The sequence below is a fragment of the Ciconia boyciana genome, chromosome 12 (genome assembly GCF_034638445.1).
Source record: "Ciconia boyciana chromosome 12, ASM3463844v1, whole genome shotgun sequence".
In the NCBI taxonomy this organism is placed as follows: Eukaryota; Metazoa; Chordata; class Aves; order Ciconiiformes; family Ciconiidae; genus Ciconia; species Ciconia boyciana.
Genome location: NC_132945.1, coordinates 8657235 through 8676852, shown reverse-complemented (window position 1 = coordinate 8676852; position 19618 = coordinate 8657235). Strand labels below are relative to the sequence as shown.

Below are 19618 nucleotides of genomic sequence, written 5' to 3'. Positions count from 1 at the left end.
TAAGTGTAGTTTAAAATGAAATATGTTGATAGCACAAAGTTTTGCACTGGTTCAACTAACTCCATTTTTTAATTACATCTGAGGTTCAATTGCAGGTATTTTCTGTTGCTGACTAAACATCATAGCTGAAAAGTTAGGAGAAAGTCTGTGTGTACAAAATTGGCTAAGTTTTCATAATTTGAACTTGTAGATTATCTAAAGTGGTATTAATCAGTCAACAAGGCCTGTTTTCTTAGAGTCACCTAGTCTAATTACCACTCAGTCTTTTAATTCAAAAACAAAAATGGATTTTTTTGTTACCTTCTTAAAACCAAGTGATAAAAACAAATGGGAAGTTGCCTGATTATGTGTTCTATGTGGTTTTTAAACAGTGTAGCTATTTTGCAAGTCTGTCTGTCTCCATTTGTTACCTTTTATAAAAATTCCAGAAGCATGGGGAACATAGTCACTGAAAACTTTTAGCCAGGACCTGTAACTAATGCACATTCCTACTCCTTGAAGAAGGACCCTTAGAGTTGATTTCTTCAAGATGCAAAAGCTAAGGAATTGCAGGTTCCTTGAACGGTTTAGGATTTCATATAGCTCCTGACTCATCCTTGTGCAGTGAGGGAACAGTGCCAAGATGTATCACAGGTGAATTATTTAATACACCTGGTTTCCATGCTGAAATCCCACTAGAATTAACCAGAGGACTTAAAACAACCTCAGGTGAATCCCCTGATCCCAAGTTTGAGTAACAGGATGCTAAGGGCCAGTCCCTGTGCATTCATGGGGATCCGCGGTGCTGAGGGATGCCTGTCAGGCCTGAGGAGCTTGTCTCCAGAGCCACTTCATGTTCCCATACTGCGCCTGCACCAGCTGTGGCAGGTAACCAGGTGGTTTTTCCCAGGGCTTTTCAACGGGTATCCATGCTGTACAGTAGGCAGTGGTGCCTGGTACCTATTCTGGCTCTTGCTTGTGCATACCAAGATCCCTTTCCTTACAGGTACCATAGCATGTCTTCATGGAGAAGTCGCTGGGGCTGACAGGGCTCCACAATGAACCTGCTGGGAGCTAAAAGGAAAAAAAATGCTGCCTTTCCCATCTGTATGTACTGCCCTCCCAACTCTCTCCACACTGTTATTTGTGCCAGCTGCATGGAGGGGGAGGACGGGATGGGTGGGATTGAAGCAATTAGAAATGGCGGTATAGTTTCCTAGACCGTGTTGTCTTGTCAGAGTCACAGCAGACAATATGGCCCACGAGCATATTACCTCATCTACTTTCTTAATACATGGGATGGATGTTGCTCAACTCCTCTGTGACTTCTATTCTCCCTTGTGGTATTCTACAGACCTTTACTTCTGAGAGGTGCCACAGAGTCTATAGACTCTACTGGTACTGCCCAGTGCTGTTACAGTCACAGAGCTGCATAATTGTCGCATCCTGATAAGAGAAGATCAGCCTCTACTCTTATCTTCAGTTTTTCAGTCTCCTCTGTTCAGATACTGATATTCAACTGTTCTTTGTGTTAGGGAAAGCAGAAGGCGACATTGCTTCAAACTACCTCATAGATCTGTTGAGAATACAAAAGGAGGTAGCTCTCAAACACTTCTCTAGGCTGTAGTATGTACTTAAAGATGATCACCTTTCCAGCATAGATGCTAAGAGTTTCTGGATGCTGTTACTGTGCATGGGAAAAGGGAAAGATGACCTTCAGTAACGAAGTGGGAGGGCACTGCACGTGATAACAATGCAGTTGCCGAAGAATGGCATAGCTAGATACTCATCCAATTATCATACGAAAAAAAGGTTCAAATTCTAGTTTCAATACAGAAGAATTTAAACCTCAGAGTCTCCCTGGAATGGATAGTGAAAACTAAAGCGAATTGTTAGTCCTGTAAGAAACATGCTAAAAATAGTCTCCATCTATGTGTGAAGTCTCTGTGTGCTTCTATGACCTACAGTAGTGTATTTGCTGACTGCCTCCCAGGTAATTGGAAAGATAAGCAAATGCAAACTAAAGTCTCTTTTTCCTCCTCGGATTAAAAGAGTAAAATATTTCATTGGTAACTCTTGGCTTCATTTTAATAACATTCTGTTAACATGTACTATACAGGTAGCTAGAAGGGGATTAGCATGAACATAATTACATTTGAAACAGCATTTGAACATAACTGCTGTAATTGTATTAGAGCCAGATTCTTCTATCCTTTGTCCTAAAAGATATCTTCATCAGGCTTCTCATCAAAACCTTAGTTCCATCTGCACTGCAAACTGGAACAATATTTTACTATATTCCACTACACAGTTTATGTATGGTCTTGCTCCAAGTTCAGTGAGACAGATCTTTTTCCTAGAAGATTAGAGGATATATAATTCTTCTAAGTCTTCCTCCTCCTCTCTTTTTGTTTTTCTTTTTTGTAAGTTTGAATTTTTGTAGAAAAATTACAGAAACCTTCAGGGAACAAACTGCAGTCTGAATGGAAACTAATTGCTCTTCTACTTCATTCAGTAAGAAGTTCAAGGCTGAAGAGCCATGATGGTTTCTTTTGCAAATGATCTCTCAGCTTTTATTTTTTGACAGGAAATTAAGATAGTAATAAGAGGTCCTGATATAGGCCCCTACAGAATAGGAAACAGACTTAGATGGGATAACTGAGGAAACAGAGACCAGGAAAACTCTACCAACCTTTACACAGAAGACAGTTGCTATCTAACTAGCATAGATATACTTGTCCTTGCATTATCACAGCTTATAAAATTTTCCTTATGTTTTTTAAAGTAGAAGAAACACAATTAAGCATGTTACAAAACCACGTACATGTAAAGAAACTGATCTTTATGCCTTTTCACTGATAACCACAAAAATGAGCCCACTAGACGGGAGAGGTGGAGAACATTCCATGAGGGTAATATTTTATGAAATTTTTTGGTAGCTTTCACCTAAAATGTCACTCTCTTGAGTGAATCCTATGATGTTTAACAATGTAGTTGAATTTACACTACAAACCTTTTTATACAGAGGGCAGTACTTTGAATCTCCCTTGTACCACACTGCATATTTTCATCAAACGTATTGGCCTTTTACCAAGTTCATCATACTTTGGATTTAAACTGGATAAAGGGTTCAGGAGAGCTGGGGGATGAGGACTAACGAATACATAAATAATCTGATCCCATAAGACTCATTCAGAATGAATAAAAAAGGAATGTAATTCCCTCTAGATACATAGTAAAAAACTAATAACTGAAAAGATCAGTTTAATACTTTCATGACAAGGAGCAATTTTCTGGGCAGCTATCAGTTGATAGGTATTTATAGAAATACAGCATTTTTCCTCCATAAAACTCAAACTAGAGTGGATGAGAGCAGCACAAAACAATTCTTTCTGGCACTGACTTTGTCAACCAGTTTTAAACTGGAACTCCATAATGTGCTTCTCCCAGATCACCTATTTGGGATGTAATTGTGGCCCCTTTCAGTTTAGTAATACAAGGTGGATCACAGGTCCCTAAGACATAGCTGGAGCTGCCTGAAATGACAACTCAAATTTTCCAGGCTCAGCTGAAAAGATGGAAGACAAGCAATTATCATGCACCCTTTATTCTTTTTCCTCTTGCCTGGTGCTGTACTACGGTCAGGGCAACTCACTACTGATTGACGAGCTGGGTAAAACTGTTGGACATGGAGGTTTTGCAGGGGTAATGCAAATGTAATGTCACAGGTTGTAAACCAGAATAGCAACAGCTTGCCTAAACGGGAAATACAGAGGGGAAGATGGAGGCGTTGTCTACCCGGTATTGACAGCGATGCCTTTAGCATAATGTCTTAGACAGCAGTGAATATGCGTCTTGCCATGGCAGTGGGGAGCTCTGCTTGCAGCCATCACTTGTACTTACCCTACTTCTCAGACAGGTTTTGCAGCTGTCCTCGAGTGCTGCTCCTGCCATTGCCACCTGAACGAGCGAGCCCGGAGCTTGGCATCATGTTCATGGCACTGCTGTGGCTGCGTTGTGGTAGCAAGGAGCCACAGGACACCATGAGCTGGTGCGTATCCCACTGCTGTTGGCTGCAAACATCACAAACTGCTGAAAAAGACATCAAAAAGTCATCAAATATAATTCTTAAAAGTCACAGGGTTGCAGATAAAAATTGCAATACAAAATCTTGGATTTCCACCCCTAATTTCTGAGCTGGTAAAATCCAGCTTAAGTCTTTCCCTGTTATGCTGGGAGCTAAAACCTGGAAAGAGGTTCTGGTACGAGTCACCACAGGGGACTTTGGGAAAAAGGACTGAGGTGAGCGTGGAAGGCAAGAAGAAGGGAAACCACCTCCCTACCGAGAGGGAGGTGACAGCCCGCCCACACGTCCCGGAGCCAACGGCAGCCTCCGTGAAGAGAAGAGCCGCCGTGCCTCAGGGTGCCCTGCCTCAAGATGGCGCTCAGCGCCTCACCTGCTCACCGCGCAGGCGTCGCGGCCCCAACGCGATTGTGACGCCGCCGCTACCGGCCTCCGCCCCGGCTGAGGCTGCCTCCGTAAGGCGCTGGCCGGGGAGTCAGGGCTGCTGCCTCGGCTCATGCTGCCTTCGCGCCTTCAGGCTGGAAGATGAGGCTGCTGGCGGCCAGTCTCTTGCTGGTGGTACCTCTCTGTGCCGCTTTCTACCTTCCCGGCTTGGCGCCGGTCAGCTTCTGTGAGGAGGGCGAGGAGAGCGAGGGATGCAAGGTGAGAGCCCTCACGGGAGGGCCCGACACGGGCGGTCTCCCCCCCCCCCGCCGCCGCGGAAACCGAGGGGGAGGACCGCCGAGTATCCCCCGGCGCGCTGCGTGCGGGCCCGGGCGGTCTCCCTCAGGCGGCAACCTTTGCTCCGGGAGGAGCCAACCACCCCCAGCTCCCTTTCGCTTGGTGCGCTTGGTGGTTTTTTTACGGTGAAAACCTCCCCTTTTCCCGCTGAACTTTTCAGTCAGTGCCGGGGGGGGCCTTCGCCGGTGCTTCGTTCCTTGTTGCAGCCTCCGGTGGCGGCGGCGCAGCCGAGGGGGGGCGGCTCTGGCGTGGCCCAGCGCCGCGGCGGCGGTCGGGGCCTGTCAGAAGTACGTGGTAACTTCGCTGTGGGATAGTGAGCTCCGAAACTTGTAACAGCTCTTGCCAGCTAGCAATGCGTTTCGTGTCGGCCGCACATGTGTTTTTGCAAGTCTGTATTTTCATACTTTTTCTCCCTTGTCCTTCCCTGTTTCAGTCACTAATAGAGCTCTTTGTGAACAGACTGGACTCGGTTGAATCGGTTCTGCCGTACGAGTATGATGCGTAAGTACGTTGCAACAGGCTTCCAGAAGCGTTTGGAAAGCCTATTTTTTGTTCTCAGTGCAGTGATGCCACTCCTGATACAGTATGCGTGTTTCTTGTAAGCGGTGTTTTGAGTGTAGGGATGGAAGAGTAAATCCAGTGTTCGGTGGCAGGAATTAAATACAAGAGGGCGGAAAGGATGAGGGCCACACCTGTGCCTCCTGACCGTTCTCTGTTATTGTAAAAGACAAGGTTGCTGGGTTTCTAATGGGTGCATTTTTTTGAGCTGAGTACTAGATTTAGTGTTGACTGTTTGATATGTTCGAAAAATCTTCCTGTTAGTCAAATCTAGGAAGACAGGAGCTTTGTGTTCCTTGTTTCTGGCAACTAAAAGAAACTGGAAGAAGAGTCATTGTTATTTTTCCTTTTTCCACCAAAGCTCTGTATCTAATTATTGTTTTTTTTATTTTGATTATTGTCTGTGGAAACTATTACCTGCTTTTGTAGACATTTATAGGCCTACTAAGCAATGTTACACAATATGATTTGCAGTCTTGCTGTTGGGCATACAGAAAAGAGAAACTTGGAGGTGTTGTAGGTCTTATTGTGTGCAGTGCAACAGTAGCAGCAAGACCAGAGACTAGCTCAAAAAGCCCACAATGTCTCTATTTGCATTAAACTTTATGGATTTAGGACCGCTTATTGAGGAAAAGTACTTATTCACCAAAGATAAGTGATTTTGGTTTTTTTTTTCCATAATCTACTAGTACGCATGTTTAAATAACAAAGATCCAGAATGGTTACATTCTCTCTTCCATATTCAGCTGTTTCAGACTGTGTGTAGTTGAAAAGAATTCATGAATGGCATTTGGCAGTGTGGCATATTAAAAGCAATTCCCTTCTTTGGAACGTTTCACATTAAATACTGTTTGTAAAGACCCCTTTAAGAAAGGGGTGTAGTTATTTTTCTGAAACTTTTTTCAAGAGAAATGGACAGTGCATAGCATAGTCTTTTTTTCTTAATATGAAACATTCTGTTTGTTTAAATTGCTATTTGAAAAGGATGCTTGGACTAAGCATCATGCATTTTGTTAAAGATACTTCAACTGTGTTATATCTTGGTTGAAATTTATATCAAAATAGAAATATTTCTATATAATATATGCCAAATTTCTTTGCAAAGGCACTCAAATTTTTACTAACAGTGGCTGACCTGCCAAAAGAAGCGTGAAAACTGCCGTGTCAAGGACATAACTTGAATTGTTTTAGGCTGGTATTTACAGTTATATGTCAATTAAAAATTAAAGGTAATCTTTTTCACTTTTTTCCAGTTTTGATTTCTGTCAAGATACGGAAGAGAAAAGACCATCAGAAAATCTTGGACAAGTGTTGTTTGGGGAGAGAATAGCATCATCTCCATATAAGGTTATTTTTTCCCTTGAAGTTGATCCAGTTTAGATTTGATAGCTGTCATTCTGATGGCTGTAACCCACAGACATAGCTAAAGACTTGATGATTGTGTGATTATTTTTATATTTTTAATATAAGCTTTATACTGTTTCTGTAATAAAAACAAAGTCCCTCCCACCCCCCACCCCAAAGGCATCTTAGAGTGGGTAATTGAAGTTAGAAAGCTGAGCCAGTAATCATTCTTCTTTCCTGTTCCTCTGTGGTAGAGAAATCCAGAAACTGTATCTTAAGCAGTTCTTTAACAGCTGGGTGTATAGTGTTTCAGGTGATCTGAAATCATTAGTTTTTTTAAATGTAATATTGGAGGCTGTAAACTGGTGGTTCAGGAACTGTTTCATATACTTGGTTGTACTATTGGGCAACTTCCAGAGTGGGAAGGGGAAGCCAAGTTGGGGCTCACTTCCAGCTTTTCTCTACTTGTATGCACTTAACATCTGTTGTCTAAAACCAAATTTTTTCATTGTTGATGCATGGCACTTGAAATCTTCTGTAAAATAAATGTATGGAAGTATTTTGTAGATTAGGTATGTAGTATTTTTGTCTCATGCTCTGCATTAGCAATGGCCAAATGTAGCATCTCTAAACTGCTGTCCAATCAACTTGGGAAAATTATTGTCAGTAACAGAGATATGGTCAAACACTGGCTCCTAATGCTTGAAAGCTGTATACTGTTCAAGTGCAACTTCCAGACTGGGATTTGCTGGTGCAACTGAAAACTGGGCTATGTTTGTGTGTGAGGGTTGCTAGATAATCCAAATCCCTGTGAGAAAAAGAGGCAGCAGAGTTTCTGAGTCTACTGCTGCTCAGTCATTAGGGACCTAGTCACACCTTTTCATAGGAGTGTAGAGGAGGTGATGCCTCGTCCCTTCTGTAAACTGCTCCTAGAATTCTCTTTTTCTTTGACTCTCTGAGCTAATGTAATTTTAAGTCTTATGACTGCTGGCCACAAGAAGCTTTTAAATACGTAGCATGATGGGTCATTTGGGCTGGATACCTATTGAATAGATTAAGTATTATAAGAATTAATTGTTTGAAATGGCTGCACAGTACAGTAATTATAAAATGCTGTTATTGGTTACCACTTAGGCCTTGATAATGTTAGGATTTTCAGTCATGTTTGAAGTATGTTAGTTCACTAACAGATAAATCCTAACTGGGTTAGAATAGAAGTTTGATATACAAATGTGAGTACATTTGTGTTAGGTGATGTCTGCACTTGAAGCGTAGATGCTGTGCAACTTGTTGCATTTTTGGCAGCCTTGTCTAATAACTTAGTCATCATGGGGAAACGCAGCTAAAATTAATGTGAAACATTCAAAAATGGTGTAGTTAAAAGTCTGGTTTAGCAGATGATGAAGTTACTAAAATAAAACAAACTGATACAAGAAAAAAGCAATAACTTTTCTACTAATTTTCAAATGTCAGTCCTCAAGGTTTATCTGGAGGTAGTTTAGGCTATTGAAAAGTTTTTTAGCAATGTGAAAGGGGATTGCTGGTGCTGGATATACATAAATCTTGACATTTAAGTTAAAGCTCTTGTATGGGAAATTCTGGCTTTAGGAACTTTTATAGCAAGGAAGTGAATTATCTCAAAGTCAGCTTTACATGAAAAAAAGGCTCAAAGATTTTTGAAGCAAAACTGGAATTACTTTTTTTGTGTACCTTTTTAATAGTTCACTTTTAAAAAGCAAGAAACATGCAAGAAGGTTTGTACAAGATCATATGACCCAGGAAACAGTGCTGATAAAAGCAAACTGGCTTTTTTGAAGAAAGGAATGCAGTTGAATTATCAGCATCACTGGTAAGCTGTATGCTTGAGGTTGGGTTTTTTTTTCCTGCTGTTTTACATTGTTATCTATGTTTTGAGTGGTTGCTTTCTTCCTTCTATGTGATAGTTGTCCTCTACTGTGCGTCTTGTGGGCACTACTGAAAACAATGTCTGTTACGTGAATGTTAAATGTCAATGTGAAATAAGGTGCATCCCTTTCTGAGGACGTGTTCTTTGATAATTTCTGTCTAGGATTATCGATAACATGCCTGTAACGTGGTGCTATGATGTGGAAGATGGACAAAAATACTGTAATCCAGGATTTCCAATAGGATGTTTTGTTACTCCCGATGGTAGAGTTAAAGATGCTTGCGTTATAAATGTAAGTGGTGGAACTTTTTTTGTTAGTATGGCAGATGTAATTTAATTTACAGTTTTATTTTTAAGCTTCTTTTTTCCTGATAAAGAAGAGATACCCTTGTAAACATGGTTAATATTCAGAACGTGGGCATTGACAAAGTTGAATGCTGCTTCTGTATGCAGTGTCTCACTGTTACAATTGTCAAAAAAAATGTTCATGTAGATCTTTTGACCAATATAGATAAAGCTATAAAACAACCATATTGGTGTCTAAAAGCCTTAGAAAATTGAGGTTTTGTTCAGAAATCTCATGTTTGTCCATCCTTGTGCCTACTCATTCTTTGTCCACGCAACTAAGAGTCGTATTTGTGTGCAAGACCTTCTTTTACCAATTTCAGATAGAAGCTTCCTAGTGAAGTCCTAGAAATGAGCAGTGTGTTCTAGTTGCAAAAGTTATGTCTAGCACAGTTTACAAGTTAAATGTGTCAGGATTTTCCCAGATGGCTGTAAGATAACAAACACAGCTGTGAAAGGGAAAGAATTACATTGACAACCATTTGAAATGTGTCAGTCATCCTGGGAGTTCTATGGTGAACTAGTACAGTTACAGATAATAGTGGTACAGTTTTATCTCTCCTGGGGTAAGGGACCACACTCCTCTCAGTGAGGAGAGAGCTCTCTACTATGGCTCTGCTCTGCCGTATGACTTACTGCTTGTATGCAGTGCAGTCAATTTATTTGTATTCAGCAGGTCTGAAGCTTCTTGGAAAGTGGTGCATTTATCATGCATGTTGAGTTTACTCGGTCTATAGTCACCTTCCAACTGGGTTACTCTCTCAGGCTCCCTAGACTATTGAAAATGGTCTGTGAATTGAATAACCTGTTCTAGTTAGGTGTTCAACTCCATTAGTTTGTATGTAAGGTTGTTTTTATGTTAACTTGATACTGGTGTATGTTGTGTTGGAAGCTATCTGGTACACAGAAAACAGTTGTAGCAATGTCAGCAACTTGGATGAAAAGGTTTTTTTAGAGGGGGACCTTCATACATAGGCAGCAATAGTTGAATTTTCTAGTGAGTGCTTATGGAGCTTGTACTGTATCCATGAAGTGCTGTGCAAATTGTGTGTGCTAGCTGTGGTGTGGATGCTCTGCTAGTGTAGCTGTCATACCCAGTGTCAATTTTAGTCTGTAGATTCTAATTGCAATGAGAATGTTGCATGTCGTAGTGCTAGAGGGATGATTGTTACATGGGCAAATAAGAATGTAGCACCATGAATACGACTGTAATCTCTGGGCTGAGTTGGGGAATGTCATCCTCTTTTAGAAGTATACCCAAATACATATTCTAGCAGACATAATTATCTCTTTAAAAATGGGGGCAGGAAAGGGGTTGTTATCATGCAGTGGCACAGCTACAGTTCATCCTTGCATTTATGCAGCTGGACATGGAGGAAACAAGTACCTAAAGATGGGGTTATAGTATGATACAGGTATGATTCTAGTCTTATCCTGATGGGAATCTTGATCACGGTGAAAGCAGAGGAATCCAGATAAATTTAATGCAAGACACGTTCATATTTTGCTGGGAGGGGGCAGGGGATGGAAGTTGTATGGTAATTGGAAAATGGCTAATATACACAATAAATAAAGGAATTTTTTTTACCTGGAAACTCAACTAGCATGTGTCGTTCTGGTCCCCTAATTCAAATCAAAGTTAAAAGTTTTTTAAACAGTGACAGTATTGAGAAGAAAAGAAAATCCAAGTCAACTTAATTGACTCTGGTATCATCTGAGCTTTATATAGTTCTTTATAATTCCAAATTCTGAAAGGATAGGGATGACAAAGCAGAATAGCTACTGAAGGTGAAAAGTAGTCTTTTTGAAGCAGAACCTTGTTTGTAAGCTTCAGTAGCTGGAGTGTCTACCAGGAAGACTGGGGGTGGGGAGAAAGAAATGGTGAATCTGAATTACTTGTACTTTGAATAAATACATCTTTGAACTTGTTTTGGCAGCTTATTGTGGTAAATGCTACTAAAATTTAAATGTATTTGACACCATTTTTGTAACACGGATGTGATACTTTATTATATGGTATTTTATTTATATATTTTTCTATATATTATATTGTATTATATAAATATTTTATACAGGTATGTTAAAAAAGAAAAGTGAGTGTTGAAGTATTTCCCTGTCTTTCTTGCTCGTTCATTGGACAGTAGTCTCGTTTTAAAGTTCTTGACTGCTTGCGCCCTCTCCTGTTGGAGAAGTTTCTCAATCTCTTGGTGATATTTTGTAGTCAGAGTTTAACAAGAAGAACACTTTCTACCTCTTCAACCATGTTGACATAACAATCATGTACCATAGTGGGAAGGATGAAAACTGGCCTGGTGCAAGACTGGTGATGGCGAGACTGAGACCGCAAAGGTAATTGTGCATTAAAGGAGCCAGTTCTGGTATTAGGGAGTCCTAACAGTAGTTGCAAACTTAGAAATTGTACTTGGTGTCAATAAGTTCTGAGGAACTGGTTATTCTGAATTCTGATAAAGCTTTCAGTATACTGGTTCATGGCTGGAACTGTATTTACAAAGAGGAGTTCCACAACTGTAAATGTCATTTAACTTTGCTTTTAAACGTTCCCCAGAGTCCCTCCTGATGGACAAAACTGCTTATGCAGACTCTTATAACCTGACACAAACAATAGAAGCTTTCTCATGTTTTTATTGATTTGCATCTGGGTGTGCACTACTTCCTTTTAAAAGCCATGTTTTCAGATACACTGAGAAACATCCTTTAACTGAGTGACAGTTTCCCATGTCATCTCTCTTATAATTGCTCCATTGCCTCCCAAATGTACTTTGTATGAATATACAGTATTAGCACAGGTGTACTTTTTGCTGTGTTAGTTTGGATACTGAGGTATAGGTGAAGTAGCAGGTTAATACTGGTATTCAGAACAGCAGAAAATGACTAATTTTCTAAGAAGACTAACTTATTTTATTAAACAGTAGCATCTTAGTTTCTGTGTTGACCAGAGAGGAGATGCAACAATTTAGAGATCAGAAATAGACTGAAGCGATTACTTTGTCCTCTTGTCAGTCTGTTCATTCACAGTTCATACTTACCTACATATGAAAACTGCAGTCCATTTATAAAATTTCAAAGTAGGTTGCTTTTTTTTTTAGCTAAACTCTTCCCTCTTTTCTACAGACATTAAGTACATGCTTAAATTACGCTACCACAGTTTCTCAAGTCATGCAGACATGTATGGTACGACATGACTCGGGTATACTTGTTTTTTCTGTTGCAATGTTATAGCTTGTTTTTACTGAATTATACTTGCTATGCAAGTTTATTCCTTCCATTTACATCTGCTCTGAGATAGTGGCAAGGAGATTCTACCAACCTTCTCCATTTTTGATTAACGCTTTAGCAGTTGCAACCTGAATGGTTGAAAAATGAGAATTTGTCTTTTCACCAGTAATGCAGACCACAAGGGGGCACAGTTAGGTTGCACATAACCTTAATTTTGTCATTCTCTGACCTGCTGTTTTGCTTGGTGCTTTGCTTTGACCTTGAAGCTCTCCTGATGGGGAGTATTTGTGGTTGGAGCACCCTAGGCCTTTCATGAAAGTTTTTATTATCTTGTGGCTTGACTTAGTTGTTGACATATAATAACGCATATAAGGTAGAACTGTTTGTCTAAATTGGGTAAATAGAACTTGCCCAAGAGGACGTGAGAGGGAAGCTATTTACCAGTGTTAGAGGAGGTTCACAGGAATGAATTCAAGAAAACCTTAAGGTTTCTTAGACTTCGTGCTTCTATAGCTGCAGTATTTCTAAGGTACTGCCGAGAAAGGTTTGCATATTTGAACTTTAGAATGTAGAATGTTGTTCTATATTTTTAAGAGTACACAAGATTGATGAGAGGTGAGATTAGACCACTTGTATATGAATGGAAAATTGAAAGGTTCCCACAGTCATTTCTTTTGCCCCAGTGTAAGAAAAGATAGTAACAATAATTAAAAAAAGACACTCCCAAATCCACCAAAATAAAATGAAGTAAACACCCTTCTCCCTATGAAACTTGAGGGAAGGTGAGAACCTGTGGGAGACTGCTAAGAAATTCTCAGTCTTCCTTAGCCGACAAGCACATGCTGAGGTTAAGTCCCTCCCCAATAATGCAGTCTTGTTAAAATGTGGAAGGGAGGTATAATGGCAGGGAAGGGGTATTTTATGTTAAAACTTACCATCTTACCTGGTAAAGATCTCCAGACTTCACAGCCCAGTTAACCAAGCAGCATTTTAGCTTAGAACTAGGACTTCATGCTGATAGTGGCAGAAAAGTGGGTAGCGTGAAACCACATCTCGTGACCTTTCGGAGGTCTGTGGTTCTCATGTCCCACATGCTTAGCAAGCAACTTTACCTATAATGCTCTCAAATGCCTAGAAGCATGAACAGATATTAACTGAATGTAGGATAGTGATCCAAGATCCAGATCCCTAGGATGCTTTCTGTGGAGTTTTCAGCTCTCACCACAAGTGCTTGTGAGAACTAGCGTTCAGTGGCTTTAAGGCTGTTACAGAAATTCTGAATAATGATACCTTATTATATACATGACTTTATTTTTCTCATATTATCTCTAGCTACAAACATAAGTTAATAAAAATATATTTTAAAATCTTCAACCTTTGTTGGTAGAAGAACAGAAAAGCAGGTTCTCAAAGAAGTTGAATAGCTGGCACAAAATGATATACACAGCTCTCCTTGGTTTTTTTTTTTTTGTTTTGTGTTTTTTTTTTTTTAATAAAAAATTGTTTTAATTACCTTAGAAAAGAATTTGTGAAAATTCATCCTGTAGAGCATATGCAATTTTACTTAACTTTTTTTTTTTCCCCCTTAGCTACAAGCATACAGATGAGAACAACTTAAGTTGTGAAGGTCCACCTATGGAGATTCCTGGAGAATTCACCAATAAACTGAATTTGATCTACACTTACTCTGTGACATTTGAAGTAAGTATTGAACCTGTTACATGAATACATAATTCCCCAAAAGGATGAAATCAGAAAAACTGAATAATTTGCTAATAGCCATAACTGGATTAAAGCAGTGTAAATTCCATAAGCATGGTCTTGTGAAGCAGTTTTCCCAAAACCTGTTACTTTTCCATTACTGTGGTTTAAGTGACACTTGGAATGTATAAATAAAGACTTTTTTTTGCCCTGTTTTATTGATAATAGAAAGGTAATAGATTGAATAACTGCAAGAGTTGTCTTCCTTGAGGTATGCGCTATGTTTTCAGAGTTCAGTCAGGGTACTGAGAGTCTCATGTTGAAGGAGCATTTATATTATACTTGGAGACGCTTTTGTGTTAAATGTTGATTTTTAGCATATTGTAAAGCTGTTTTTTCTAGTGAAGTTGCAGGTTTTGTCTCATTTTGTATTGCTTTTATTCACTAGGTTTTTTTATGGGTAGGTGGCCATTTATCTTTTAGAGTTAATACTCTAATGTTTACTAATACTTTATTCAGCCTGTTAACGACTTAGGAGGAAATTAGGCTTTCTTGCAACTGGGTCTTTATCCCAGCCTGGAAAGTGAGCCTCCTGTGAGGGTGAGAGTAATTTGGTTCAAGCTACTTCAAACCTTGGTACCTTGGTTCCAGTCTGTCCCAAAAGCGTGGTTGTTTTTCTGGTGTAAGACACCAATCTTACAGGATTTGGCTTGAGACCACCAGCTTATTTTGTATAGACAGTCAAGCAGCTGTCATATGGTAACCGCTTTCATTCTACCAAATTGAATTTGATTTGAACCAATGACCTTGAGGTGCAAGGCTCTGGATCCTGTTACTTTTCCCTTGAGACACCCAATCCTCCTTAGGCTCTCTAATTTTACTACATGAATGAGCCTCCTGTCTATTAACATTTGTGTTTAAATCTTGATGATAAATTGCAATTTAGAATTGCAATGTGAACTTTGTCCAGTTATTCATGAAATGTGTTACGCATTTGGGCTACCTACTCCCTTTTTCTCGGGCATAGAGCAGGTGAAGCTTGGCTGCTGTGGGACGTCTCAATTGCCAGGCACTTCAAAACTGCTTCTTTTCTCTGTTACCTCTTAGCCTTGATTTGAAAGAATACCTGATAATGTTTTACTTTTTATTAGTAGTTTCAAAATAACTTAAAAGGGAAGTATTTATCAGTGAAAAGTATTCTTAAATAGGAGAACATTAGTTTCAGTAAGCCTGAATATGTAAACCAGTAAAATGTGTAACTGTTTTATGGTCCTTTCCAATATGGCAGCTGACAGAAAAGCTGAGAAGGCTATGGTGTCTGCTTTAATTCATTGAAATGGGCAAGGTATTTAGCTCTGTGTATGTGAAAAGTATACACGATTGTGCCTGTAATGTTTAATACACAGGTGTGTATTAAAACAAAAAATGTAAGCATGTGAACAGTTTGATACTCAAGTAACTAACTTTAGAACCATTCTTCTGAAACTCTGTGAACTAGCTGTGAGCTACTGAGCAACTATTGATTGAGCTGATGAAGAGCAACTTATGGCATTTTCGGCCACCTTGTTGTGTTGGTGCAGTTCTTCATTGTTACATGTTCTTGATCCAGAACATGAATCGGAACTTAAAAATTCTAGGCTGGAGACATAGTCTAAATTCTGAGAATTAACTGTACAAACTTACCACCTGGTGAATAAATGAAGAAGTTCTGCTGAACTTCATGCCAGTCATGAGAGAGAATTTGGTAGCAGGACAGCAGACGTACATCCCATGAGACAAGCTGTAGAGGACAAGGCTTGGGGGTCAGGAAGAATCATCACTTGTACAGCGCTCACATGAAACGCTTTGAGGAGGAGATAGAAGAGAATGGAAGCATCTTTTGAAGGTGAAAGTTGCTGAATGATTTCTTCTTAAATCCTTCACAGGGATATCTGGAAATGAAAGTTGTCTGCCAGGAATCAGAGTGGAAAATAGTCTGTATCAGACACCATTATGGCAGGGAGAGAGGAAGCCTGTGCTAAATACATTAAAGATGATGGAAGAGAAAAATTCCAGGGAAAACTAGAAACGTACTCGTAGAGTATGTTTAACAAAGCTGAAGTTTCAAGATCAGTGTGCTATGCTGGGAGTATCTTGTAGTGATGGCATGATTGTTTTTCAGCATGCGTTTGGGAGCTGCAGGCAGCTATGTACCGAATCATGGAAAGATGAGGGTTAGTGAAACCTCCGTTGAAGGTAGAAGACGTGGATAGGAGATTTCAATAAACAAGATATTCTTTGAGAGACTCAAGATAAAAAGAATTAATGCAAGAGGGAGGTCTGACATCCAGGCTTGATACCAAGCTTAGATATTAATGCTGAATGGAAGGTTTGTGGAAGAGATTTGATGTGCTTAGTCCTTCTCAGAGACTTCAACAAACTTGTACTTGTTTCTATTAATTGCTATTTAATTTCTTCATAGGAAAAGAATAATATTAAGTGGGCTTCCAGATGGGACTACATTTTGGAGTCCATGCCACATACAAACATCCAGTGGTTTAGGTAAGACTTGCATTTATTCAGTGAATAACCTTGCAGGGGAGCACAAGGATTTCTTATTTGTGCTTCTAGGGATATATAACTTCTGCTGTGGCAGAATGAAGCCTGTTAGTTTTCAGGCAAGAAAACTTTCTTGTTTTCAGATGTGAAGTAACTTTTATCAGTCTTCCATCTCTTGGGAGCGACTGTAGTATTGCATTTCACTAAAGGAATTCACCATTAGTGTCCAAAAGGAAAGCAGCGTTCATCGTTTTACTTTATCATCTCCATTCTGTAGAACTTTTGAGATGTTGCTGCTCTGCAGTGTTCTTATTGTTACTGTCTGGCTTTCCAACTGCCAAGTGAGAGGTACATATGTGTACTGCATGTTTTGTACTCAGCAGCTGCTTACAGTAAAAAGAAGGGCTTTTTTTTTTTTTTACAAGTAGAAGATGTATATGGAAAGCTCTTACTTCCCTCTGTACCACGCAAATGATGTCAAGTAAGTATATAATTTATGTTGAAATGTTAATGTTTTGCAATATAAAGTGTTTGAAAAGGATAATCTGATTAAATATGTCTCTACAAAATGTTAAATGGCATGATGTAGATTTCATTGGTTGATATAAAATCTACTTGACAAGGTCTGCTTTAACAGCTGTAGCTGTTTCACTAGGGAAATTACTTCTGAGCTATGTAAGGAGGAAAATAAAGAAAAGCAATATGTAACTGTCTTGAGAATTAACAATATATCATAAAATACTATTCTTCTCATCTCTGTCTCCTAAGAAATCATTAAGGTACACAACTTAAAACAGTTTATCTTCTCTGGGTGGGAAAATACTACAAGATCTGAATGACTTAAGTAAAGTCTGAATAGCTAAGGCTATTCCTCAGACTTGAGCTGTACCTGTGGTATGAATTGCAGTGCGTGTCCTGAAACCTGAATTGAGTGGATTTAAAGTTTGCCTTTTTCTTTATCTACAGTATAATGAATTCCCTCGTAATTGTTCTCTTCTTATCTGGCATGGTGGCTATGATAATTCTGAGGACTCTTCATAAAGATATTGCAAGATACAACCAGATTGACTCTTCTGTGAGTAAGATTTACAGCTTTTACATGAGCATGTTTTCTGGCGATAGTGATGTCTCTGAATTAGTTTTGAATACAGTCTAAAGAGATGTATAACTACTAAGAATTTGATACATGCTAATATATCTGGGGGTTAAAAATAGCTTTATCGCTATTTTATCTTTTCTAAAGCAGGAATACATGGTGCTGTGGTTTAGCCCCAGTCAGCAACCAGGCACCACAGAGCCACTTGCTCACCCTCTCCCCCTGGTGGGGTGAATCGGATGAATCGGGATGGGGAGAGAATTGGAAGAGCAAAAGTAAGAAAACTCGTGGGTTGAGATAAGAACAGTTTAATAATTGAAATAGAATAAAATAAAGCAATAATAATAAATTGTAATGAAAATGAAGACAAGGAGAGAGAGAGAGAGGAACAAAACCCAAGGGGGAAAAAAAAAGTGATGTAACAGCTCACCACCTGCTGACTGACGCCCAGCCAGTCCCTGAGCAGCAATCACTGCCCCCTGGCCAACTCCCCCCAGTTTCTATACCGAGCATGATGTCATATGGTATGGAATAGCCCTTGGGTCAGTTTGGCTGTGTCCCCTCCCAGTTTCTTGTGCACCTGGCAGAGCATGGGAAGCTGAAAAGTCCTTGACTAGTGTAAGTATTACTTAGCAACAACTAAAACATCAGTGTGTTATCAACATTATTCTCATACTAAATCTAAAACAGAGCACTACCAGCTACTAGAAAGAAAACTAACTCCCAGCCAAAACCAAGACACATGGGCAGATGCAACAGTCTTATTTTTCTAGCGTCATTTGATGAACTTGTAATATGCAAGGACAGACTTCAGATTTTAGAAGTATATGGAGTGATTCGTAGAAACTTTTTGATAGTGAACAAACTCACATTTGAAATGTAAGTCGCTTTGTTCCAAGGTCTCAACCAAGGAAAGCCTCTTTTTTTAATAAATACTTTCACAGTATACCAACAGCCACAAGACACAGTGCAGACATTGAAAAGTGTTCTGGCATTGGTTCACTGTCAAGATGTGGCAATTTCTCCTGAGTCCTATGGTTGCATTATGGAGTCAGTCTGGACATGTAGCTGGTGGTATGACACTGACCTAAGCAGCCAGTGTGTTGTTTATGGAATCTCCATTCTTGGAGATATTCAAAAGCCATCTGGACATGGTTCTGGCAAACCTGCTTTAGGTGGCCCTGCTTGAGCAGGGAGGTTAGACAAGATGACCTCCAGAGGTCTCTTCCAGCATCAACCATTGAGTGATTCTGTGACTCTGGCAACCTGGGATTATATGTAAGATTCCTTGTCAATGCAGCCCTGTTTTAAGTCATGTTATGTGGCCCTAGCAAAGGACTTGCACTGTCTCTGTTGGAGAGACATTTGTAGCACAGAAACAGAGTTGCTACCTGCTTTGGCATGTTTTCTGTCTAAAAATGCGTTTTATAGTCTGAACAACCAAACTTGTGAAGAGAACAGGTATTGATAACTGTTTTTTCCCCATCGTCAGGAGATCAGGCTGTAGGAAGCTCAGTTGCTGTATTTTTTCCAATTCCAAGGTGGTATTTCTTTATAGTAGTTTGTAGTATAGCTTGTCCAGAAAGCAAGTGTGCTAGCACGTGGCTTGTGAAGTTTGGAAAGTTTGTCGTCTAAATTTCATGAGAAGTATGATGCTATGCAACTTCATAAAGCAATGTATTAAAAAAAACCAAAACAAACCTATATCGGGTGATTATTGCAAAAAGGATCAAAAATTAAACCAAAGGCTAATAATAGGGGGAAAATAGTGTGAGGATGAGTAGTTGTCTTGCTAAATGTTATGGGAGAGATTCTGATTAGTTACAAGTTGATGTTGCCTTTCGTCTGTGGTGAAAGTGTGGTAGAATCATGTACTTTGTCTTGAGTTAGGAGATTGTAATATTGCAGTTCATGTGCAACATAACTTCTGGTTTCTAGCTGTGCTAGAACTACTTGGTGTGTGTGTAAGTGATTTTTATTTATTTTAAATACAATTCTGGTGATCACTGTGTCAAACTGAGCCTGGTTTGTCTGACTTAACGTAGTGACTGGAGCGTGTTGCCATCTGACTGAACCTGTTCTGAGTTCTTTTGAAATACGTACTCCTTAA

The 19618-nt window shown here is 39.6% G+C and overlaps 1 protein-coding gene and 1 long non-coding RNA gene across 3 annotated transcripts in view; one reads left to right on the top strand and one right to left on the bottom strand.

Moving 5' to 3' along the window:
• Positions 1–52: 52 nt before the first annotated feature.
• LOC140658678 (uncharacterized) lies at positions 53–4391 on the bottom strand. 2 transcript variants are annotated; one of them, XR_012044816.1, is made up of 3 exons: positions 4226–4391; positions 3883–4071; positions 53–1053 (listed from the first exon to the last, which is right to left on the bottom strand). It is a non-coding gene; the product is annotated as an uncharacterized lncRNA (long non-coding RNA). The 2 variants fall into 2 exon arrangements; XR_012044815.1 differs by lacking the exon at positions 53–1053 and adding an exon at positions 2535–3735.
• Positions 4392–4459: 68 nt separating this feature from the next.
• Positions 4460–19618, top strand: part of LOC140658676 (transmembrane 9 superfamily member 2-like) — a 34020-nt gene continuing 18861 nt past the window's right edge. The window contains exons 1-9 of the mRNA XM_072877362.1: positions 4460–4705; positions 5217–5284; positions 6595–6688; positions 8407–8534; positions 8754–8883; positions 11158–11285; positions 13763–13874; positions 16336–16415; positions 17379–17487. Coding sequence (XP_072733463.1) covers positions 4589–4705; positions 5217–5284; positions 6595–6688; positions 8407–8534; positions 8754–8883; positions 11158–11285; positions 13763–13874; positions 16336–16415; positions 17379–17487 — 966 coding nt within the window. The 5' untranslated portion in view covers positions 4460–4588. The remainder of the gene's footprint in view (positions 4706–5216; positions 5285–6594; positions 6689–8406; positions 8535–8753; positions 8884–11157; positions 11286–13762; positions 13875–16335; positions 16416–17378; positions 17488–19618) is intronic.